Consider the following 25742-nt stretch of genomic DNA (forward strand, 5'->3'; position numbering starts at 1 on the left):
CTGCCATGTAATGATAGTTAAGTATAAATTTTGGTTATCGTTAAGGATTTTGAGATGATAATTGTAAATGTCTAATGTTTTGGAATAGGTTATCTTTTGGAAAGACCTCATTCTTCATCTTTGTGAGCATCAACTAGATGTAGTAAGTGCTAAGTATTTTATTCATTCTTTTGAGAGATGCGATCTTCCTAACCATTACTCATGAAAGAAGAGCCAATAAGTTTGCGTTGACATGGATCAATGTAACTATAAAAAGATTAGAATTTTCTCATTGAAAAGAAATAAAGTTTGATCTTTCATAAGAATTCCTTAACACTAATAGCTTAGTATGATTATATCTATTTATTTATGTAAATAATATTAGATATACATAGCTAAATTACCATACATGTACCAAATTGAATATTAAGAAATTTTATGTTTTAATCATATTATCAATTGTATAATTTTTTAATTAATTATTAATGATAATGTAAAAGAAATAATAGAAAGGTAAGGATCAAACTCCAAGTCTCATGAATCATCCAAACCAAACTATGCATTGATTGACTCAACACAAGCTTATATATCACTAAAGCAACCATGTAAGAAAAATCAAACAAGTAGTTCAAAATAATATATATGTTAATTATCTTATATAAGCTCGCACTTTTTGTCACTCTCTGTGTACCCCTTGCTCTTCTAGGTGCAAGTACTAGTATATTTATTAAATAAAATCTCTCGCCCCTTGTTTTCTAAAACAATCTTCCACTAATTTTAGCTTGTACACTTACTATTTTTAGCTTAAAATTTGATGTTTACCATGGCTCCCAAACAAGAAAATGACTATACAGCCAGTTATTTAGATAACTTACCAAAGAGGAATTGCTTTACTTTTTTTTTATAAAGCCTTCATAAATTTAGATAACTTACCAAGGAAGAATTGTTTTACTTTTTTCTTTAAAAAGCCTCCATAAATTTAGATAACTTACCAAGGAGGAATTGCTTTACTAGTTCCTTTAAAAAGCCTCCATAAATTATCTAAATAACTAGCGGCATAGCCATTTTCCCCGAACGCTAATACTCTCTCTATAAATGCCTGTGCATAAGAATTGTTATGTGGAAGCTTGTCCGCTAACGTGGGCTTAAAAATCCAGGGCGGAGATTAATGATGAGCAAAACTTGGTAAAATCTGTTTACAGAAATTGTCTGTAGGAAGAAGAAATCCAGTTCTAAATTAGAAGGGCCTGGTATTAGAAGATTGCAGAGCATTATGGAAAAAGTTGCTCTGTGGTGGGACATGGATAGTTGCCGCTTGCCATCCCACATGGATCTCTTTGTCGTAAGGTCGATGGCAAACATTTTGCTTGAGAGTTTTAAATTGCGCGGGAGTGATGTTCCCCAATTCAGTGCTTATAAATACCCATCTGTTACGGAGGATGATATTGAGCTTGGTCAGACTTTGTTCAATTCTGGAATCCACCTGCAATTAGTTCAGCCTGGTTAGTATTATATAATATATGTACTAATTCATCACGCTCACTCACTTCTAGGAGGGTTGTGTAATTGGGAATGTTTCTGTTTCTGTTTTGTTGATTGCAATCGCTGAAGAGAATAATGCAGCCCAGTTTTTCATTCGTTTTGCAACTTAATTAGGTCTCTTTTCAAAGACTTTCGTTTCTTTTTTAGAAGTGAGGCTATGATGAAATGCTGCAATGCCTGTTTGGTACCTTTGGCAGGGTTTCTTTTTTAGGTTAATTGTCATAGTTCAAAATGTTCCGTTCATGTCTGCTAATTCAACTTCTTAACAACTGAAGAAATTAATATTGGCCAGGGTTAATTTACTTCTTTTTGTGCTACATTTTGCCTAAGAAATAGAAATCAAATTGACAGTCAGAGTAATGTGTTTAGCAAGGGAATTTGAAGAATTAGTATTTGGAAAAAATCAAGCAGGTTAGGTTTTGTTGGTTTTTGGTTATGTGTGGCTTGGATGACGTTATTTGCACTATAAGATTTTAAATGTGGGCCACAGTGAAATCTATGCAATAACTCATCTAATTGGACCTAGGTCGTTCGTCTTTTTAACCATCGAGTTGGGTTTTTGAATTTGCATTGAGCAACGTTTTACAGAATAAATTAATTATGAGGAATGTAATTATGGTCACTAATTTTATGTTCGGATGGGTTATGTAGAAGTGTATCAGAATTTAAATCTAGTAATTGGTTTTGAAACTTTGTTGATTGTGATCTGACGGATCATACTCTTGACACTTCCTTTTTGTGGTATTGATTTCCATGTGTGGTGGTCAAGATCTTTTGTTGATTTTAATAATTAAAGTTCTTTGCAATATTTAAGGATCAGTATTTGTCAATTTTCTTATCCAATTGTTTGATTCATTTTTAGTAGCTTACCTAAAAAATTTGTGAGTTAGTTTTTATATTCTCTTGTTTTGGACTTGGATTAACAGGAATTTCAAAATTAGTGGGTTTCCTGCAAGTTTAATTTCTGCTAGGGTGAAATAAAAATGTATTATTGTTTGAATCGTGGGATGCAGCTTGGTTAAATCTTTTGTGACACTATTACTTCAATAACTAATGAATTATTGTTGGGGGTGATCTGTAAACAGAATGGCTATGCTACTCTTTTCTCCTTAGCAACTGATTCAATTGATGTCGATGCCTCAAATGAAGTAGAACTAAACAATTCAAAATGGATGTGCTAGCATTACCAATATGTGTTTTACACTTAAACATACGTTAAACATCCTCAACTTGAAAAATAATTCAACAAACATGCACAAATCCGGGACTGCATTTAACATGAAGAAAGCTTCCCTTTCTGTCAAAAAATGAGTTTAAGGACTAAATATTTCCCAGTTTATTAAGATATAATTAATTATAGAGGTTACATTGACTGGGGTGGTCCAAGCAGGCATCATCTACACTTTCAAGAGCTCTGAAATACCTTAGCCAACAATTCCCTGCTCGCATATACTTTGCACACATATGCAATCTACTAAAATGGTCCAAAACAACCTACCATTTGTCTAACTTTTTTTCAAGATTGGCATACAATCTAATACACCCCTTTAGCTTCCTCAAAGGTCAGAAACAAAAGATCAAATGGGAATACCAAAGGTCACATGCTTCAGAATGCCAAAAGCCACTCTTGGATGTTTTTTAATTAAGTGTGAGTTTTTACATCTTTTATGGTTTGAATTATTGTAACATGTTTAGTTGCCACATATGATGACTGAAAACTCTTAATAAGCATTGAAAATAATCTAGGGATTGTTTTAGTGGGTTAAAAGCATGTGAAATTCACTTCAGGAGTAAACTGAGTGACTTCAGAAAGAGCTTGTTGTCTTGGCAGCAACCTTCATGAAGCGATAATTTTCATATATGAATTTGAATGCAGTATCTTTTACTTTAAAATCGAATGAAGTTTTGAGAGGAATGTGGAATACGAATATTTAAACTATGACCATTTTTTACCACTGCTTTTAGCCCTGCAATAGAGCTACACAGTTAGGGCATGTCCCCAGTGGACCAGATATGGAAAAGGGATGTGATTATGTGCCATACCAGATCATCAGGAAGCGTCTGGTTCCTAGAAACTGACTAAAGAGAGAGTCAATTGAAGAATTGCTAAGCACTCACAAGTAGTCTCAAGAATTCCTCTTGTTTTTGGCTTGGATCATCCAAGACTGCTTCTTATGTAGCAAATGTGAACCAATCATAGACACCAACTGGTCCCTTGATTGATCCACTTGCTACATCAGCAAAACTGAAAGGAAAAGGTCTCAGTACCTTTTTAGTTACCTTTTTGAACTCATAGTCTTAATTGTCTCTCCACTTGTACATGCTTTCCATTGTGTAATAGTTGTACTTGCACTGCCCCATTGTGAATGTGGAGTCCCTCATCTGTTGAAGAGCCAAACTTTCCATGAGCACCAATTAGACTCTTTGAATTCAAGGTGCTAGTTATGGCAATTCTATACCTTTCGCTGTTCAGCATACGAGTTTACAAAGAAATTTCTACCCTTCAACTAGAACCTATTTGAGTTCTTGCATAAATTTAATATCTTTAAATGCAAGTAGGGTGAAAAATCAAAACGCTTGTTTATATCAATACAAGATCAATCACAACTTCATCCTTATATTGTGAACTTGGAGTCTATAAACCAACTTATGTTTCTTATAGCCCTCATATTGACACCATTTTGCATAGTGGGTGCTGCACAACCTCCTAATGATCATGGAAAAATGCAATTGACTAAGAATATGATCAAATAAAGAATCCAACTTCTGTCCTCACTTGCACTCTTGTTCGGAGTATTTGGGACAAGGTACTCTTCACCACAAGAGCTTGCTGTTTCCTTGAAAATGCTCTTCTTGAGTAAGCAATATGTCATCCTCCATTCAAGGAATTAATGTTGATTTCCATGCTCTTTTTCACTTATACAGTGCTCTTATCTTTCTTCTTATGAGAAGGAGCCAATTTAGGTTGAAATTTCCAACACCTTTCCTTGTAGTACCCATTCTTGTTGTGAAGAACCTCCTTATAGCAATATCGTGAGAATGCTCGAAATAACAGAATACCAAGTGATAGCAGAACTCAGAATGAATCTACTGATCGCAGGCCACTTCGAGGGGGTAACCTCCTTTGAGCAAGCTCAATACAATAAATTCGTCCGTACCCATCAAGGCCTCAACCTATTCTTATATACTGGGTACGATCTAGAAAAGTAATACTACCTATGCATGTGGGATAATAAAATATACTCACGGGACGACTTACAAAGCATATGCGTCCAACAACACTACTCTAACAAAATAAACAGAAGGAACACACAGGTTCCTAACATCCCCTCTCCCTTAGAAAAAAGCTTTGTCCTCAAAGCTTAAGGTGTGGAAATTGTTGTTGAATCTGAAGAAGGGGTTCCCAGGTAGCATCCTCTGGTTGCATGCCATGCCACTGAATCAAGACCTCAGAGATGGAGCGAGAGCGAAGCTGGCGAGTGCGCTGGTCAATGATTGCCACCGGCTCCAGGATAATGGATCCTTCCGTATCCATTTCAGGGAGAGTAGTTTGTGCTCTGACAGTGGTACCCAGAACTTTCTTTAGACAAGAAACATGAAAGACTGGATGAATGCGGGAAGAAGGAGGAAGTTCCAGTTTATAAGCAACTGAACCAATCTTCTGCAGAACCTTATAAGGCCCATAAAATTTTGGGGCCAGCTTATGACGCCCTTTCAGCTTTAGGGAGGATTGTTTGTATGGCTGTAGACGAAGAAAAACCATATCCCCAACTTGAAATGAGCGCTCAGAACGGTGTTGATCTGCTTGCTGTTTCATCCGATTACGGGCCATGTGAAGATTATCCTGTAAGGTACGAAGAATCTGATCCCTGCTGCGGAGAACTATGTCAACTGCCTGGACTGGTGAGCTGTTGGGAGTGTAGGGAAGGAGCACTGGAGGTGCCTGACCATAGACTGCTTCATATGGAGTCATTTTAGAGGCAGTGTGGTAAGAGGTATTGTACCACCATTCAGCTAAAGGGAGCCACTTGGCCCACTGATGTTGCTGCTCGGAAGTGAAGCAACGAAGATAAGTTTCCAAGCATTTATTGACAATTTCAGTTTGACCATCAGTTTGTGGGTGATAGCCCGAACTCATCTTCAGTTTGGTGCCAGTTTTCTGAAACAGTTCAGTCCAAAAATGACTGGTAAAAGTTGCATCACGATCAGAGACAATGGAAGAAGGGAGTCCATGAAGACGAAATATCTGGTCCATGAAGATTTGTGCAACAGAGGAGGCAGTATAGGGGTGGCTGAGGGCACAAAAATGACTATATTTCGAGAGACGATCAACCACAACCAAGATCACTGTCTTGCCACCGGATTTAGGAAGCCCTTCAATGAAATCCATAGAAATATCAGTCCAAATCCGTGTAGGGATGGGCAATGGTTCGAGCAAGCCAGGAAGGAGGGTCGTTTCACCCTTGTGGCGTTGGCAAGTATCACATTCAGCCACCATCTGTTGAATCGTCTGTTTCATCCCTTTCCAAAAGAAGTTTCTCCTTGCTCGCTCATAAGTTTTGAGGAAGCCTGAGTGCCCTACTGAAGGAGAAGCATGGAGTTCATAAAAAATAGCCTGATGTAGAGCTGGGTTCTGAGGAAGCACTAGCCGACCCTTGTATCGAAGAGAAGCACCATCCCAAGAGTAATGTGGTATAGCAGAAGGATTATTGGCTAGCTGGTGAATGATTTGAGATAAAGAAGAGTCACTGTCATAGCCCTGCTGAACAGACGCTAACCAATTGGGAATGGGCATAGAAATAGCGGAAAAGGAAGCTTGATTATCAAATGTGCGAGAAAGAGCATCTGCCACAATATTCTCCTTACCCTTCTTGTAGGTGATCTCATAATCATACCCCATGAGTTTGCTGACCCATTTCTGTTGTGTAGGAGAGGATACCCGTTGTTCCAGGAAGTATTTCAGACTTTGGTGATCGGTTCTGATGCAAAAATGACTCCCTAAGAGGTATGGCCGCCACTTCTGTACAGCATGCAAAATAGCCATCATTTCTTTTTCATAAGTAGAGAGGGCTAGATTCTTACCAGAGAGGGCTTTGCTAGTGAACGCAATAGGATGGTCATCTTGCAGGAGAACAACACCCAATCCATTGCCGCAAGCATCACTCTCAATAGTGAAGGGTTTGGAAAAATCTGGCATCGCGAGAACAGGTGTACTGCACATAGCCTGTTTCAGTTGTTCAAATGCAGTCTCAGCAACAGGGGTCCAGGAGAAGGCATCCTTTTTTAACAGAGCTGTCAATGGTGCTGCAATTTTCCCGTAATCTTTGACAAACTTGCGGTAGTAGCCAGTCAACCCCAAAAAACCCCGAAGGCTCTTGAGAGTTTTAGGATGCGGCCAAGTTTTCATGGCATCTATTTTTGTAGGATCCACCCGCACTCCATGGTGTGCAACAATATGCCCGAGATACTCCACTTCCTCCTGGCCAAACACACATTTAGATAGTTTTGCACAGAGTTGATGATCAGAGAGAAGTTGCAAGACAAGCTCCAGATGATGGAGATGCTCAGCCCAAGTTTTGCTATATATGAGGATATCATCAAAGAAGACTAGAATGAATTTCCGGAGGTATGGTCGAAATATGTTATTCATCACTGCCTGAAATGTTGAAGGAGCATTCGTGAGGCCGAAGGGCATGACTAAAAATTCATAGTGACCATCATGTGTGCGGAAGGCAGTTTTAGGTATATCCTCCTCATGAACCCGAATTTGATGATACCCAGAACGAAGATCGAACTTGGAGAAAAAATGAGCCCCATGAAGTTCATCAAGAAGTTCATCAACAACTGGAATGGGAAACTTGTCCTTTATAGTGAGATGATTAAGTGCTCGGAAATCAATGCAGAGTCGCCATGACCCATCTTTTTTGCGAACAAGCAGAACTGGAGAAGAAAAGGAACTGGTACTAGGGCGAATAATACCTTGCTTCAGTAAGTCACGGACAAGTATCTCGATTTCGGTCTTCTGATGAAATGGGTAGCGGTAGGGCCTGATGTTGGGCGGAACACTGCCAAGAAGGAGCTGAATACGGTGGTCCTCTGGACGAGAAGGAGGTAATCCCACAGGTTCAGCAAATATACCAGAATACTTGTCCAAAATGTGTTGGAGATCGGCAGGAGTGCTAGAGACTGCTGATGGCTGCATCTGAATGGAATGGAGCTGAGCGATGACACCATGTGAATTCTTCTTAAGAAGTTTTTCCATACGGTGTGAACTGATGATGCTGAGAGACCCTGGTTGTAAGCCTTTCAAAGTGTGTTGGTGCCCCTCGGCTGAAAACTGCATCCAAAGTTCAGCAAAATCCCAGAGAATGGGGCCAAGAGTGCGTAACCATTGGGCACCCAAAACCACATCACAGCCACCTAAGGGTAAGGCAAACATGTCAGAGCGCATGTTATAATCTCCAATAGAGAGACGCACATTGCGACATTTCCCTTTACAAGGTAAAGTGCCCCCATTGGCAATCATGACTTCAAAGCTAGAGCAGGGATGGATAAAGCAATCAGCGAGCCCAAGAGAGTGCTCTGATACCAGATGTGAAGAACCTCCTTATAGCAATATCGTGAGAATGCTCGAAATAACAGAATACCAAGTGATAGCAGAACTCAGAATGAATCTACTGATCGCAGGCCACTTCGAGGGGGTAACCTCCTTTGAGCAAGCTCAATACAATAAATTCGTCCGTACCCATCAAGGCCTCAACCTATTCTTATATACTGGGTACGATCTAGAAAAGTAATACTACCTATACATGTGGGATAATAAAATATACTCACGGGACGACTTACAAAGCATATGCGTCCAACAACACTACTCTAACAAAATAAACAGAAGGAACACACAGGTTCCTAACACTTGTCACAATGAAAGCAATTAAACTTTTTTTTTTCCCTTCACCCTTTTTCTTTGTTAATAATTACCATTTTCTTTCCCTTCTTTCCTTTTCTTCATATTCTTTTTGTCATGCTGCTGCTTGTGACTCTTGTGCTTTTTGAAAGGAAGCGCCTTCTTATCGATTCGAGGTAGCGTGTTTGGCCACATGCTTCATTTATGTTTTGGGGTTTGGTCATGAATATCACCCTTGGTAGGTAATAGAAAAAGCCTTACCCATACTTGAGTAGCACTTTGTTATTCTTAATTGCATTCCCTAGTTGAACCACTTATTTTCTTAACTCATTGCTATATGTAACAGGCTAAATCCTTAGCAAGATTAATATCTAGCTGACTGCTGAAGCAAGAAATATGAACCTGTATTTAGATGCAACATAGTAACAGTTTTTATGTTTTTAAAAAACAAGTGCATCAACTAAATCCAAAAACATAATTAAATTGCATTAAATTGAAATAATAAAATTTTAAAAACATTCCCAACATGAATTATCTTTTCTACAACTTGATATAGAATACAAAGTAAGGAAACATTCTTACTGAGCATTACTAGCAACAGATTTCATTTTGTCGTTCTTTATGCTCTACAATGCAACTTGGGGGAGTAAGTATCATTGGTGCATTTTACGACCAAACCACAGATTGGTTACCAATACCCCTTGCTCACTTCCTAATTGAAGCGGGCCCGACCCTTTACAAGGTATGTAATCATGGCTACTATAAACAAGCCATTTTGGAACTGGTGCAAGTTCCTACAAACCTTAGTTTGCGCATCCTATAGCTGCTGCTAACTTAGTATGACACCTAAATAGGGATGTATCCAGATCCTTACGAATTGACTAACACTAGCATTGCTTAGCGTACCCTGGCCAAGGTTTCTGATGCAAGCACGTGCAAGACGTGTTGTCTAGCTCTCACCCTATCCGACTTGATTCCACTTCTTGACAAGATTTCTGTTTTCTAATTTTGTAATTGCACAAGACTTTTGACTTCACTAAACCTAGTCATTATACTCTTGCTACACAGTACAGAAAAGAGGTTCCTAGTCATATACTTTGAATGAAGAACAACATGATCAACCATTCTATCTTCGTTATATATTATAGTTTCTGTTCACCTTATGCAATTGTAGTTTACTTAAAACCAATGGCTGTAGAGCTCTACAACACGTCCCATACACCCATATCCTTATAAGGGAACTACATCTGTATCCTTCCAAGCATATGTGAATAAGCTACTTGCTCTGCTGTATTTGCTCATATAAAATGAGTTTATTCAATTAGCTCTCTAACCACCCATGTTAAATTACCACCAGCAGTTTTCAAACATTGTTCCAATTTGGAGTATGTTGATGTCTGTCCTATTATAATTAGTAATATCTTTTAATCGGTTTTGATTGTCTACCAATCAATTTTCTGATTTAAGTTCTGCAACTTCATTAGCATGAATTTAGGTTTCAGCCCTTTGTCTTTCCTTGAAGGGTAACTGTATTTGGCTTGTATAGAGTTTATAGTTTCTGTAACATTTCATACTCTCACGAATGTGCTACTATCTCTGCATTAAACATGCTTGTATGCCATTGTTGCCTTTCCATAAACTCTCTACACTTCAATTATCGTTATCGGTCAGGTTCTTGTGTTTGAGGAACTAAAGTAATTTGTTAAATACAGTCATAAGCTGACTGGTTCTCTAACTTCAAGAAAAGTATGGTGTTTGCACAGGGACCAGTCACAACTTGGTCTAACACAACCATATGGATATATGACATCTTTCTTTTGTCTGCATCTTATTACAAATTTTTCTTTTATAGACTCCATAAACTCACAGCTGCTCTAGAAATACTTTCTTTTCTACAAGATTAAAAAAATAGTTCTGTGGATGATAATGCTTTCTAAGTAACAAGGCCATTTCCAGTGGTAAATTCCAACAGCTAAATATGTATAAGAATTCATTCAGAATTAATGAAAGGTTTCTTGCTTCTATTTAAGAAGATAAGGTTTCCAGAATTAGAGTACGGTTAATGGATGCATTGCAATTCAAGGAAGCATCCTTTCATGCTTAATTCAAAACATTTGTTCCCAACTATGAGAATTATTTCTCTGAGATAAACTAATGAGAGTTTTTTTTTTTCCTAGCTGCTAATTCCACCCTGAGTACGCGCAGTGTAACTCCTGCCACTTCTTCCACAGCAGTTGGTAGCTAAAGATGTTTTCTTTTATAATATAACTCAGAGCTTATTCCTTGAACTGTGCGAGCCTCTCTCTTTCTTTCCTAATGTGCATGAATATGTTATTTTCCTATATGAAAACAAAAAATGCCATTTCGTTGTCTTTTCTTACAAAATTCTCCCCCTATATCAAATCATTATATATATATATATATATATATATATATCTTGCAGAGCTTTTTTAAATTCTTGCTTTTCTGTGAATGCTTTATTCCTCTCAGTTAAGTCATTTTGGTATGTATATATCTGTTTTGTTGAATGCAAGCCCAAATTCTCTTCTTTTTGACATTTATTTAACCTGATTGTAGGTGTGAATTGCAACAAAATAGAAGGTGGTTCCCTCTGCAATAGATATTTACAGACTTAATCTGCTATGTAGTAAGAATAATGATGCCGCTCCTTATATTCATTTAATGTTGCAGTTTTATGCTGCGTTACTTCATTCATTATTGTGGCTATTATATTAATTTTATACTAACCTCCATCATGGCTTAAGGACAGAATTTCATAGGTTTCAAGAGATAATGAATTTTGATTCAATATAATATTTCATTTCCTCATGCTTTTTAGCCACAACATGACTAGTAAGGTGTCTTTTACCTAAGTTTGGAATGGAATTAGATATCTCATTAGAGATAAGAAGTTAAATGAATTAAAGCATTATTATCAAAGGATTGCATGTTAATAATGCAATTCAAATACATAATAACAATTATACATGCTTGTGTGTTTTTTTTATATGACCAAAAATACTCTTATTGATTTATAAATATATTTGTAATTTTTTTGGTTTTATTATTCTTTAGAAATGACAACACCAAAGTTAATTACAATGTTAAAGTAGGATTCTTTTGTCATCTATTCCAATGAATATATATGTGATATAAGGAGCCATGTCTCTTGTAGAGACATGCCTCTTGTTAGTATATTAACTCACATTAGGTATTGTTTTAATGCATATCTGAAATAATATTCTCTCAATATATTATCATGATTATTAAGTTTATATATATATATATATATATATATAAAAGTTAAATTATTGCATATATATTATTTTTCATAAATTATTTATATATCTCATATATATAATTTAATTTATCCAATTGAATTATAACATTAACACTCCCTCTTAATGAAGAAGGATAAAACACATAGATATTACACCATTGGTAATATTCAAAATGGCAAAATTTAAGGATGTCTTTGTGTTAGAGTGGGGTTGTCGTTGCACCAAAAGACCGATCTGTCAATTCCCAATACAACCACTCAACTTATAGTACAGAGGAGGCAGTTAAGCCCTTGTCACAAATCCCGAGGGGAGTGCTGAATAAATTTTCAACAATATCCCCCCTTAACGTTACCCAAGGGTTTAAGGATTCGAACTTGTGACCAAGCTCTAATACCAATTGTTAGAGATAGATAATACTGAGAGGAGGGGGGGGGGGGGGTTGAATCAATATTCTACAAACTTTTGCCCACAACTGAATTTTGTGTAATTACTTTTTGTATTTATTATATTTTGTATGGCATCAATGCCAAAGGGGGAGATTGTTGGCAATATGGCTAGATAGATGTCTGAATGTTGTTATCTATGGCAACATATACTTAGCATTTCATTTATGTAATCAAAGTAAGAAAATTGTCTAAGTGTTAGACAGGTTGCAACAGTGCAGAGAGAGATACAATATGTATGGACAATAGACTTCGAGTTAGTTCATGCGTAGTTGAGTATTGATGGTTGATAGGGTCATGATGACGTATGTCAGTGCGCAGATTGTACGGACTGTATGATGCAAGTCACAGTTAAATTACCAGTTCAGGGTAATCAACAGAGTAGAACAGAGCACGACAACTATTTGGAGTATATGGCTTAAGGGATTATTTTGGAAACAAAATAATTACTTAATCATGTTGGGCCGACATCCTAGATGTTTACCCAAAGTTATTTTATATTTGGTCAAATGTGTGAAAGCATAAAGGCTGACTAAGCAGAGATTTATTAATTTGCGAGATATAAGTAAAGACCATATCTTGCGCAAAAAATGTGATGCGAACTATATGTGAAGTAAGCTTAAATGATATGCGAGCCTTATGTGATGCAAAATCTAATGTATGATTAGAACAAGTGCGAGATACAACAGTAAGACAGTATTGTGTGTATATCTACTCTTGTGAAGAAACTTTGTTGTATATTGCATGTTAAGGTAGTGGGCTCTTCTTGCATACATTGTAATCGATCTACCAACTCCTAACAGGGTTGAGGCTTTTAACAGGGCCTAGTCCTCTAACAAAGAATCGAGACACTATATGTATTTCATAGACTCCTAACAGCGTCAATATCCTTAACAAGATTCTTTTGTTTAGTGGATCATCTTGTGGGTATCATCCCCATCGAGGTTTCCCCTTGGCCGGGGTTTTCCTAGTTAACAAATAATGGTAGTATGAGTTCTTTTTGTGTATGGTTATATTTATTGTTCAGCTTTGTTGGTTTACTTTCATATGCAAGTTATAAAGTAATTAACAATACTTAGTTGTGGGCAAAAGTTTGTAGAATATTGATTCACCCCCCCTCTCAGTATTATCTATTTCTAACACTTTGATATGACATTTGATATCATGAGTATTGGCCTTTCAAAATATCAACACATGATATTCACCAAGTACTCAAAATATATCTATACAAGCAAACTCATAGACCATCAGGTGAATGACATCTAACACTTAGTTGTTGATTTACAAGATATAATCCATCACAATTTGTTTCAAGATTTACATAAAATGTATATCATGATTTAAGTTATTGTAAGATCATCACCTTCCAATAACTTTTGCAAATACAAGTGACGATCATTCGAAAGTCATCATTTTGTCATGATGTACATAGGGGGCAGGCCCATACACATATGACATCAAAAGTTTACATGAAGTCACCACGAACACTGTCATATGGTGTTGTTGTGGCATCCACCATGAACCATATTAGAGAATAAGGTTTTTACCTCAAACTTATCTCTCATAGACAAGAGTGTATTACAAGGGAGTGTCAAAACTCCCTCTGACTCTGATATCATCCTTTTGACCTCCTGGCAACTAGTTGTGTCATGTTTCCCTAGTTCAACAAGTATCCTGGTAGCATAAGATCTTCTAACCTACACACATGAAACATTATCCCATGAATCATGGTCCTTTAACTACTATAGTTTCTGATCACTGGAGAATCCATCTCGACATGGTCTACTCCGTCTGAATCAATATGACCAAGATCATCAAAAGTTCGATTGAAGCATATCTTCTATCTAATCCCTCTCTTTCTTCAAAGTTGCCTGTAATGAATTTTCAGACTCCTTGATATAGAAGGATACTCATAATCTCAATCATCAAAGATATTTGCTTCAAGAGCCTCACTTTATCCAACATGATCATCAGATGACCAATGAATTCTAGATCAAAGCTTCGTTGGAGCTACTATCATAAGATTGAGTTTTGCACAATACGTGTAAAGTACAAACCATCTTTTCTTGCAAGAACATCTCCAGAGACAAAGGAAAAGATCAAGGCAAATAACTCTTTATAGTACATATACGAACACAAATAAGAGAGAGACTACAATGAGTAGATAAATGCAATACTCAAGGATAAGAAATATTTATCTGCATAACTTTGATACAAATTGTTTTAATGAAGGTCCATTTACATCAAGTTAGAAAATGTTTTCTCAGATTGTTCGAGAGACATCTCTCCTTTGAATCATCTTCCCACTAAGGATGGTTCAAATTGAAAATCTAATAGTGTCTATTCTTTGATATCTCCCCTCTAAAAATGGTTCAAGTGGGAATGAAACATTGATTATAATTTTCCCTACAATGCAAAATTCCCACTCTTATATTGTTGAACAATTCTGCATTATATCAAATATGAAAAACATCCTTTTGTTCCTAATTTTTTTTTTTTTTTGTCTTTTTCTCACCAAATATTTAATGAAACTCCAAATTTCTTGATTGATAAATCAATTTTAAAAAACTTCCCCATTCATGGAAGGATACCCTTCTTATACGATCTTAATCGTACTAGGTTAGTGAATTTGTCCTTCAAGAAGTCTTACTTCTTTGTAGACTAACATCAACACCCTTTTTATCTTGTTTTCAAAGCTTTTGAGATCTTCAAGGAATATTATAAGAAGATTTGGAGTTTGGAGTCATCGATCATGTTTGCTTCCAAAAGTCAACAAGTTTCTTGATATTAGTAACTTGGGCAAGAACAAAGGATTCCCAAATCATAAAGTCTAATATTATTTCCTCCCAACACAAGAAAGAGTAAGCTCATGATATTTCTTCTCCCGAAATTTGCTCCTGCAAAACTATATGTTGGCAATTTGTATATACTAAATATTATATGTATCCATTAATACCGAATATATTTCAACTCAATCTTCTTTGTTAATAATTCTAGTTTATCATGTGAGTTCTAGGAGACATTATTGTGGGTTGTCGTTGTTGATACTTGTCGAATATTCAAAATACCAATGGGTTTGTCTCCATTCCTATGACTCATTCAATCAATTATTCTAATCTTTAGGTTATAATTCAATATAGTTCAAATGTAAGGGTGGAATCTAAAGTGTTTACTGGACTGTGAAACATTATGCACGTAACTATATTAGCGTCCTCACGTAACTGTATTATGGATCCCTTCCCCCATTTTGTTAATTGTAAGGGATCGGACTTAGAAGCCATACAAAATCAACCCAAGAGCCAATGGGCCACACATGCATCAAGCTTCCCACACATTACACTGAGCCAACCATTGATTCGGCGACATCAAGTTCTTTCCCACCCATAGGCAGCATGCAAGTTGAGCTTCTCAAAGTAGAGTGTGGGCCTCACATAAACGATGTCATTTGGATCGATTGACACACTGGAGTCGCGCTTCTTAGAGTGCGCCTTTATCTGATTTGAGCAAAGAACAATAAAACCCCGAGCTCCTTTGTGAATTTCTCATCCTCGACTATATACGTTGCCACTCCAGCAAATGAATATCCACCAACAATATCAGTGTTGGTTTTAATGCCTCCACATCATTTTGACAAATCAATTTCATATCTTGAAGTTCCGCACAAGACAAACTTATGTCACATGTGAATTTGTGTAGTATGGTAATAATCAGAGACATTTAACCTCGTAGGATCTTCATGTAAATCTTAGGGCCTTTGAATCTAGATGCTTCCACAGGTATGTCGTGATTATTGAACCTGTCTCCTACAAACACAATGCACACTCACGCCGACAATCACCAATCTCTGTATGCATTTAGCAGCCATCCACTCATAAGTTTTTCTAGCCACTTGATGAATATGGCAATTGCATTGATATAAGCGAGGTACTAAATAAATCCCAATTGGTGGGCTGGTGGAGGAGACACTCCCTTATTCTTCCCTTTTGTGAGGTAAGAGCCATGTCCCGCTAAGCTAAAATTCTACAGCTTGCAAAAGAAAGTGAGTACACTAGACTTAATATGCTTATTTATCTCTATTTCCTCCAATACTGAGAAACTCAGATAACTCCATACACTCTCAACTCCATCCATTATTGGATTCTTCACATTTTGAATGGTGCCACTGATATCACGAATTTGAAAACTGTCTCGGTGTCCTCGCTTTCAGCAACATCTGCAGCCATAGGAAGTTCCAGAACTATTGAAAATATGCATGGGAATCGCTTCAATTTCAAATTCTGATATTGATCAAATATGCAATTGCATCTTATTTAATCTTAGTTTACATCGAATGCTTTCACATCCGATGGAGAGTTGGCCTATTCTTTCTGCCATGTTTGTATTTTCATCAACGGTGAAACCTCAGACTGGTTGAAAACCTGCTCTGGTACCATGTTAAAGTAGGATCGTTTTGTCATTTTCTGTAACTTGTAATTGCACTACTATATTTCTGTGTGTTTCAAGTTCTATTGCAATGAATATATATGTGATATAAAGAGCCATGTCTCTTGTTAATATATTAACTCACATTAGTTATTGTTTTAACATATATCACAAATAATTTATCCAACTGGATTATAACACTAACATACAAAAGCAGCGTAGAGGAAAAGATCATTTGAAGATATATGTATAAGACACAAGCTTCTATCCAACTCGGATTTACTAACAATACGACTCACTAACAATGCAAGACCTACTAGGATCCTAATCAAGACCTATACCTCTTGGTTTGCATTAGCCTAAACCTATTTAGTTCTTGCTGGTTCCAGAACCCAAGCAGCTTACATTCATAACCATGTTTGCACTCCCCATTCTCGGTGATACTTTCTCCCCTCCTCTGAAGGAGGGGCAGTTCCTGCAAACTCTTGTCAACAAAAGGTAGTCAGTCTGTAATCTTTGTTATATCAACAATTATATATATGCAATAGTCAAATTCCATAACTTAAGATAAAAACATAATCATTACAATATTCCTCTTACATTATCCAGACTACTGTTCCATGATAAGCAGGAAATGAAAACCAATTACTATCTAGGGTATCAATTTAATCAAAGCCACTGTTTATGAAAACCAAATACCATCTAGGACATCAATATAAATAAAACCATTGTTTATGAAAACTAGATATTATCTAGGGCATCAATATAAATAAAACATCAAAAGTTTCATTAGTCAGGATGGATGTTATATATCCTTCCCTTTGGGAATCGTCCTCCACGATCAAGCCTACAAAATGCTTACAACATATTTACATCGTTAAAGTAATCTTCAAACTAATTCAAATGATTAAAGCATTAAACTGTAAATGATGTTTTTGATGTATCTCATCATAGTCCTACCAGGTAGTACTTTCTTAGGATATTGGTCCCACCAGATCTTGCATTGCTTGTTTTCCTTGTTCTTGCAAGCAAAGCTTACTTACCTCGAGCACCTTAATGGGCTCATTCTTGACTACCCTTGGGTATCGTATTTGTAGGTTCAGTTGGAGTGATTTGGTACTCTGCTCGCCTATCATTCACCGCTGTGTGGATTCTTTGTTGGAATGTTTTTGCTGGCTAGGTAATGGAACCCTCTGCAGTTTTCCACCTCAAGTTCTCGTCAGACACTGGTTCACATAATGTTCGCCCTCATGGGTATAACATCCTCCTAGAGGCCCCTTCTTCTTAGTTGCCTTGTTTGTTGTTTTATTGCCCCTATTAATATTGGTGGTCCCCCTTCCGTCTCCTCTCAAATCTTGTCGATTCCTTTTAAATATCCTATAGCCATTACTGTTTGACTCATATCCATCCATGTTCTTCTTAGAGGGGTATGAGGTTTGTGACCACTCTGCCTTCTTTCGGTTCCTGTCCCTAATTGTGTCATCTTTCTTGAGTTTCAACTCTTGGTGGACAACCTTTCCATAGGCTTTTGTGTTGGTTGCTAGAACATCTACAGGGCCACCAATTTGGTTGTTGAGTGACATGATATATTTCGTTAAACAAAAAATCTTATTCGCTTGAAGTTCCTCCAACCACTTGTCAACACAAAGTAGTTCGTAATCTTTGTTATATCAACAATTATGTATATGCAATGACCAAATTCCATAACTTAGCTAAAATTGTAATCATTACATCATTCCTCTTACAGTATCCAAATTACCGTTCCATGATAAGCATGAAATGAAAACCAATTACCATCTAGGGCATCAATTTTACCAAAACCACTATTTATGAAAACCAAATACCATCTAGGGCATCAATATAAACAAAACGATTGATTGCGAAAACCAGATATAATCTAGGGCATCCATGTAAACAAAACATCACAAATTTCAGTAGTCAGGAGAGATGTGACAGTATACACCTGCACAGTTTGCCCAAGCTCTTGTTTCAAATATTGCCATTGAATCACTTATTGTTCTTCATAGCGAACTGGGCAAAATTGTTTCCAAAACAGCTCCTTGAAATATTTCTGCATGGATACTAGTGCTACTTTTTGCATCTCTGTATAGCAGGCATTAGTCTCAAACCACATGAGAGCATGTCTGGACAACTTCAACTGCGTGAAGGAAATCTGCTGATTTATAGACATCTTGTGATGATGAAATATACCTCCTTTTGTGGAATCCATTGCACGAGCTTCTTTGCCCTGATTTCACCATTGTATGGCTGAATGTGTCTTTTTGGGTCAACATTGAAAATTTTCATGGAAAGTAACTCTTTTGCACATGAAGAGTCTTGTTTTGAAAGCTCTTTAGCAATCCTGATCTTCCTTATCAAGACTAGCTTAATTTTCTCAAGCCTATCAATCATCATTTTAACTTGTATAATCCTTGCAACATCTGCTGCCAATCTTTTGAAACGTGTCTTTATATCTTTCTCTGCCACACTCACTGTTCTAGCCCTTCTTTGATCATTCTCTTGACTCTTTTCAGGCTCAGAAGACACTAACTTTTGTTTTACAATTGACACTATTGGTTCCCCACAATTGTTGTTGTTTTACTCTGCTACTATTTAATCGCTAATTACAGTGGCAATGCCACTCTTGGCCTCTTAGTAACAGATTTAATCAATGCCAATACCTCAAGTGAACCAGATAGGGCACTTAATCCAATTAAAATGAATACGCTGATATCTTAATTATGTTGTTATATACTAAAATAGAGATATTGAACATCGGCAATTCTGAAAAGTTAAAAACAGTTAAAGTGACATGCACAGATCTAAGAACAATTTTTTCTTGTTCTACCTAGCATTAAGGAAGAGCAGAGGTTCACAATGACCAATCTGGTCCAAACAAGCCCCAACAATGCTCTATACTTTATAGATTTCCAAAATACCTCAGCCAACACTCTTTGCTCGCATGGACTTTGCATGCATGTGGTCTACCACAATGGCTCAAAACTATCTACCATCTGTCATACCCTTTTCTTGGCATGGTGATACTATCTAGGACATCAACCTACTGTGTTCAAAGGTCGGAAACAAAAGATTGAAATGCTGAAAGTCACTCTTCGAAGATTTTTAAAATTCAATTTTGCATTTCCATCATCTCGTCTTGTTGCTGCTATGGTTTGGAATCTGGATGCTTCTAAGATGTCTAATTGTCACACAGGATGATTAGAATCCTCATAATCATTTGTGTTAATTTTGGAGGATTGCTGCAAATGTAATTGCACTGCCATGTTCAGAATATGATAAAGGCAGATTTGCAAAATCCGTGATGGAATGTAGATAACCCCATTAACTCCATCACCGTGCTCCTTATACCAGATCTCTGATCTAGTGTCCTGATCGCAACACTGCTCTGATACCATGTTGGTTTTGGAGGATCTCTGCAAATGTAATTTCACTGCCATGTCCGGTAAATCTTTTCCAAGGGCAGCAATCTCTCTTTTTATATTGAGGATGAAACATAGAAAAAGTGTCTATTCATTTTAATTAATTAATATAACAATTAATTAATTAACTAGGCACACACACACACACACAAATATATATATAACTTCAGTTTAGTCTCATGAGTTTATCCAACTGAAGCTACCAAACATTAACAATTTGAGTGGGTTAAAAACACATCTAATTTGCTTCATCAGCAAACTGTGTGACTTAAGCAGCAACCTTCCTGAAGCCATATCTTTTTCATACAACCTCAAAACGTGATGCCATTTTTATGTAAATTACATTCAATTTCAGAGGAACATGAATATACACAGATAATCAACTTTTGCCTCACTTTGATGATTGTTTTTTACTCTGAAACTGAGCTGCATGCTTAAGACATGACTCCAATGGTCAAGATGTTGAAAACAGAAGTATGGATCAGGGGTTTACATTTGGAGATTGGTTTGTTATTCTTCTCTTTCAAGAGAAGATCAGGCTTGAATTTGCAGCTGAATCTAAGATTAAGCAGGGTATTTCATAATACTTTGCCAAGATTCTGGTTTGTTAGCATGAAAACACAGTTTTTGATGCATTGTTAGTAGTACTTAGACAATCTGGTTCAGGTTAGTTTTTCTTTCTTTATTTGTATTGGACTCGCATAATGTTTCATAAGTAAGGATTTTTATTTTTCATGCAATTTTGGATTCTATAGTGGTGTTGTAAACTCTAAGTTCAATCTTTGCAACGCATATTGGTTTTGAATATCTAGTTTTCTCCACAGCTCTTTTTTAGGAACTTTGGACAGTGTTCTTAATTCCCAATTACTGAAGAAAATGATTTAGGGAAGTTTGTTATTATTTCCCTAGCTTTTTAAAATGACAGTCTGAGTTTTTTGGAATTGAACTGGAAAACTTTGAAATCGGGAGTTTCGAATTCTCATCTATGGTGTCTTCTAGCACTTGGCAGTCAACACTTTTCTATGTTTTGGTAAATTTCTATGTTTTGGTCAAAGGTACTTTTTAGCTAATTGTTTATTTTGTGTGTTTTTACCATTCAAAATTTCAGTTCTTTGATTATTGAATAAAATGATATGAGCTAGTTTTCTTTCCATGCGATATGCTTATTATATATTTTATTTTAGACTATTTACTTTGACTTATGCATTAATATTAAAAAGGGTGCCTAAAAACTAGGGATTTAATTAAAGTGTCGTCAAATTGGTTTATGTTAAAATCTTGCAGGGTAGAGAGACTTTGAAGTTTTCTCTGCCTTTTGATGAGGCTTATATTAAATTTGGAATTGGTTTCCTCTGTTTTATTTCTTTAATTTAGAGCTTCTATTCAATTTCTCAATTTCTTAAATAAGCAATGGGGATTCATTTGTGCTTTTTCGATAGTTGGCTTTGAGAAGGGTATGCCAGAATTAATTTTTCTTTTACGACGTTATGGCTATATTTTGAAAGCAGAGTGAGTTACTTCAATTTTTCATAAATGATATTTGGCTTTTGTCTAGGGTTTTAAGGGTATTCGTGGCAGATAAAGAGTATTGAAAAGTGTGAGACTGATTTTGAAACTTTTGGTTCAATTTTTTCAGAGTTTTCCTTGATTGATTTTGCATATTGTTTTTTTGTAAATTCTTTTGACACTTGAAGTTATTCATGGCAGCACTGGCAGGTAATACCATTGAAATTGAGAAAATTGTGATGGCAGACATGCTCTTGTGGGCTATGGATGTGCCCCCGCCAGGGAATATCATTTTTGTTGTAGGGAATGCTGATTTTTCCTATGTGTTTCACAAGCTTCGGGAGAGATCTTATAATGTGTTCTTGGTCTGTGCATCCATCACTCAAATGCCTCTTGGTATGTTAAATGTAGCAAATGACTGCCTGGAATGGTTTACTTTTCTGCAAATGCTAGAGCAAAGTGAAGAAAAGTTACAATCTCCTAGCAATAATTATGGATGGTGTCCTGAGCATTACCTGGCTTCTTCTAATGCCCCCTCTAGGTCTGCATCTACCGTTAGTACCAAGGAGTGGGAAGAATATACAAACAGGTCTAGTTTTGGTTCTATTTCAGAGGATTCTTTCACTTGCCAACCATCTTATAACAATGAACAATCTTCAAAACAATTCAGTTTTCCTCCATTAAAAAATGCAGCCACAGCAGCGGGGCAGCAACCAGGGAGACCTGGTTTTCACAGGCATGCTAATAAATCCACTGAGAAACCAATGAATCCAACAGTAAATCCAAACAGACATAGGGACTGGAAGCCACCTATATTAAGCGGGCCTAACAAAATGTTAGCTTCAATGGACGAATTCAGGTCATGGCTTAGACAAGTTGTAAATAGTGAAGAAAATGAGAATGGTTATAATATTTCACCCATTCGCATGGACTTTGAGAAAGCAACTGGGAAGATCCTTGCTTTCTCATTACTGGGGTTTCCCAAGATGATGAATCTACTAGAACAATGCAAAGATTTAGCAGAGATCAAAGAAGTTAAAAAGGGATGCCATTTGGCTTTCCCTGTTAAAAATAATAAACAAAACCCTTTAAAAACAAAGAAACCAAACCCTAACCCTAAACACATGAAGGAAAAACCTGAAAATTCACCATGTGGTGTAAATCCTCTTCCTGATTCGCAACCTCACCTGAATCCAAATTCAAATCCACAACCCGAAGCAGAAAAACAATCAATGCCAAAAGCTTCAGTAGGAGATTTTTATGCCTTCTTATTGCATATGGTGAGCATGGGTGAATTCTCACAGGGTTTTCTCATATCCAAACTTCCCAAAACGTTTGAGTCGTTTTCTGGAAAGTGTCTTGACATACAGCATCTAGGATACAAGAAACTAACCAACCTTGTTGAAGTGTATAGTGATCTTGTATCAGTGGATAAGTCAAAAGGTGGACCACCACGACTATATCCCACAGGTTTTGTCAGGGAAATAATTCCTGATTCCAACTTCAATAGATATAATGAAGAATTCTGTGTCAACATGGTTAATCATGTTGCTAAGCAGGAAGTAAAGCAAGAGCTGAACTGCCCTTCTACTTCCGGAAGTGATCAGTCACCAAATAATGTGACTTGGAAGGACCATATCTCTCTTGAGAATTTTTCTTACCAGTTCTCTGAGTTGGCCATTGCTGAAAGTGGATGGCCATCGAAGGGCTTGAACACATTGCCATTAATGGGTTTTCAAGAGTATAACAAGTCAGATTCCTGTAGCCCTCCTCAAGGATCACAGGTTAGTGAATGGGATGACCAATTCTCTAATACAATCAGTGACCTATCTTTACATGCCAATACCCATCAGTTAGAAGGATCTGCAGATATCAAACAATCCCTCTCAAGTTTACAGAGTGAGGGAAATATCCCTTCTTGGGATGCTGCTCATGCTGAAGCCTTGCAAAATATGAGAGAGAATGAAAGCGTTTGCAAGGAAGCTACTGGAGTCGGTGGAACTGATAGCTCTCAAGATTCTTCATGTAGCACGTCTTTTGGCAGGGAGCTTTCGAATTTTGTTACTTCAAAATTAGAACCATTGTTTATGGAATTAAATGCGAGTAGTAACGTACTTGTTAGTCCTTTGCAAAGCCCACCACAAGAGCGTGTTGTTAGCACCAAAAGTTTACAGGACACAAGATTGGACTGCAAGCCACCCGAGCAAAATGCAAAGCGTGCAGTAAATGAAGAGACAAATGTTCATACCATTGTTTCACCAGCTGAAGCAATTATCCAAGTTGCTGGAAGGGGTACGTTTCATATGCTCAGCCCACAAGAATTCTTTTTGGTACAATAATTTAAAAAAATATATGCCACTTCATAACTGCTAATAATGTTTGAACTGTTGACTTTGCAGGCTTGGAATCCATTTATGATTTCTCAATGTGGAAGAAAACCCAGTGAAATGAGATTACAGGTGTAAATGGAGTTCAGCCTGGATTAACATAGTAATTTACCTGTCATAATGGCATTCTTACGCCGATAAGAAACTGCATAAATGTTGCTTGGTTTTCTAGTTTATTCTTCTTTTGATATTGCTGCATATGGGTGAATAATATGATCTCATACAGTGTTGTCCCGTCTCAACTTGTTCCTGTCAAATTGACAAAACCAATTCATGTAGTCATGATTTTTTGACACTATCCCAGGATCTTAATATTTTATTAAATATAATTGTCAGATCCTTGTATAAACATTGATCATGGGATTATGATCAAATTATAGGTAGGTAGGTAGGAAATTGAAGGGACAACTCATCATCATCACAGAGATAGTGGCAGCTCTTCGTTTTTATTAATGAAAGATATCGAAAATTAAAAACATGGATTGTGTGCAAGAGCAGATTGGTTGTTTCTCTTCTATCTGGGCTTTTAGCTTTTGTCTTAGGATTGTTTTATGTATGCTGATATGCAACAAACTCACACTAAATTACTCGGGCATTTGATTTTGTGCTCTCCATTCATTGCAATAATCTAAAATTCTGTATGAGATGTAAGGCATCAAAATTACTACAAGAAATAAGAATTTTGCATTTTAGATATTAAATTAACAATCCAGCATATTGACTGAGCAGCGTTTTGAGCTATATGGGTAAAATTGATAGCTGGGACCCAAGTTATTTTTGCTTTTTTGGACCTGCTTTGCATGATGTATTATACAAGTTTTGGTCCATTATTTGAAAACTGACTAAAATATTAGTGATAAGTTTTGAAATTATTTGATAGAACAGATAAATTTAGAAATTTGTGCAGGCCAAAACAAAGATAGAGTTCAGGTTCCTCCTAATGGATCACACAGTGGTCTAAAATGTGATGAATTAACACCTACATAATTATCGTCAAGCACCCTCATTCAATGACAAGTGAATTAATTCAAAACTATTGACAAACATTCTCGATCATTGACAGGTGAATGCTATATCTTGAATAGTTTCATGCTTTCTATTATGAACAAAATTCATATTTATGTATCTTCTTACATCTTGTCGAAGGAACAAAATAGAAAAGATAGTATCATGTTGCTTTGATACAGAGGTTAAAAATGTTTTTAGATCACTCTCCATTGATACATCTATTTGATGTATTAGACGATCAGTGAAGTCAACAATAGTGTGTGTAGATTATCAATTCATTCATTATCCCCACTTCAGTCTAGAGTGGAATGCAAAAACTAACATTTCAATAATTATTTCATTAAATTTTTAATTGAGGGAAAAAGGTGTGTAAAAATGAAAATAAGTTAAAGGATGTCTGTTATGAATCCAGAGGAAGACTTTTTAAAATCTATTTCTTGCTTTCTGCCCTGTTTCTCTGATTTTTGCGTTTGAAAGATTATATTTCTTATGTAATTTGATGCAGTGGCGTTTGTATGGCTAAGTCTTTTCTCTAGTTTTTGTATTTGAAAAATGTGATGCTGGTTAGTCAAAAGCAAATATAAGAATCATAGTTGGAAAACTCGGACTCGGCAACAATTTGTCAAGTGGCCCTAAAAGTTTAATCAGGAAAAAATCAGTCATTTAAAAAAAAAAAAACTCCAGAAAACTCGGGAATCTAAAAAAACTGCGAAAATTTAATTCAAAGTACATTTTCTTGCATATTTCAATGGAAAGATGCATCTAATGAGTTAATTAAAGAAAAGACAAAAGAAACAAGTAGAGTTTGAAAACTCGGGAATCTAAAAAAA

The 25742-nt window shown here is 36.4% G+C and overlaps 1 protein-coding gene across 4 annotated transcripts; it reads left to right on the forward strand.

Annotated features, from left to right (window-relative positions):
• The first annotated feature begins 1011 nt into the window (after positions 1–1011).
• Positions 1012–24382, forward strand: LOC149535743 (uncharacterized). 4 transcript variants are annotated; one of them, XM_089804434.1, is made up of 4 exons: positions 1012–1481; positions 11003–11026; positions 21719–23809; positions 23917–24382. In XM_089804434.1, the coding sequence occupies exons 1-4, from the start codon at positions 1253–1255 to the stop codon at positions 23961–23963; spliced, it is 2391 nt and encodes a 796-aa protein (XP_089660560.1). In that variant the 5' UTR covers positions 1012–1252; the 3' UTR covers positions 23964–24382. The 4 variants fall into 4 exon arrangements, with proteins under 4 accessions (XP_089660560.1, XP_089660561.1, XP_089660563.1 ...); XM_089804438.1 differs by lacking the exons at positions 1012–1481; positions 11003–11026 and adding exons at positions 11038–11072; positions 21567–21608; XM_089804435.1 differs by lacking the exon at positions 11003–11026 and having other exon boundaries at positions 1013–1481.
• The last annotated feature ends 1360 nt before the right edge of the window (positions 24383–25742 follow it).

This window comes from Cupressus sempervirens, chromosome 10 (genome assembly GCF_028749045.1).
Source record: "Cupressus sempervirens isolate cs-2001-9-10 chromosome 10, ASM2874904v1, whole genome shotgun sequence".
Lineage (NCBI taxonomy): Eukaryota > Viridiplantae > Streptophyta > Pinopsida > Cupressales > Cupressaceae > Cupressus > Cupressus sempervirens.

Bases quoted from the DNA above. Each gene is read 5' to 3' on its own strand.
- LOC149535743 (XM_089804434.1), top strand. From the start codon at position 1,253: ATGGAAAAAGTTGCTCTGTGGTGGGACATGGATAGTTGCCGCTTGCCA. The intron at 1,482-11,002 runs GTTAGTATTATA...ACCTGATTGTAG, and splicing joins CCTGCAATTAGTTCAGCCTG to GTGTGAATTGCAACAAAATA. The intron at 23,810-23,916 runs GTACGTTTCATA...TTGACTTTGCAG, and splicing joins TATCCAAGTTGCTGGAAGGG to GCTTGGAATCCATTTATGAT.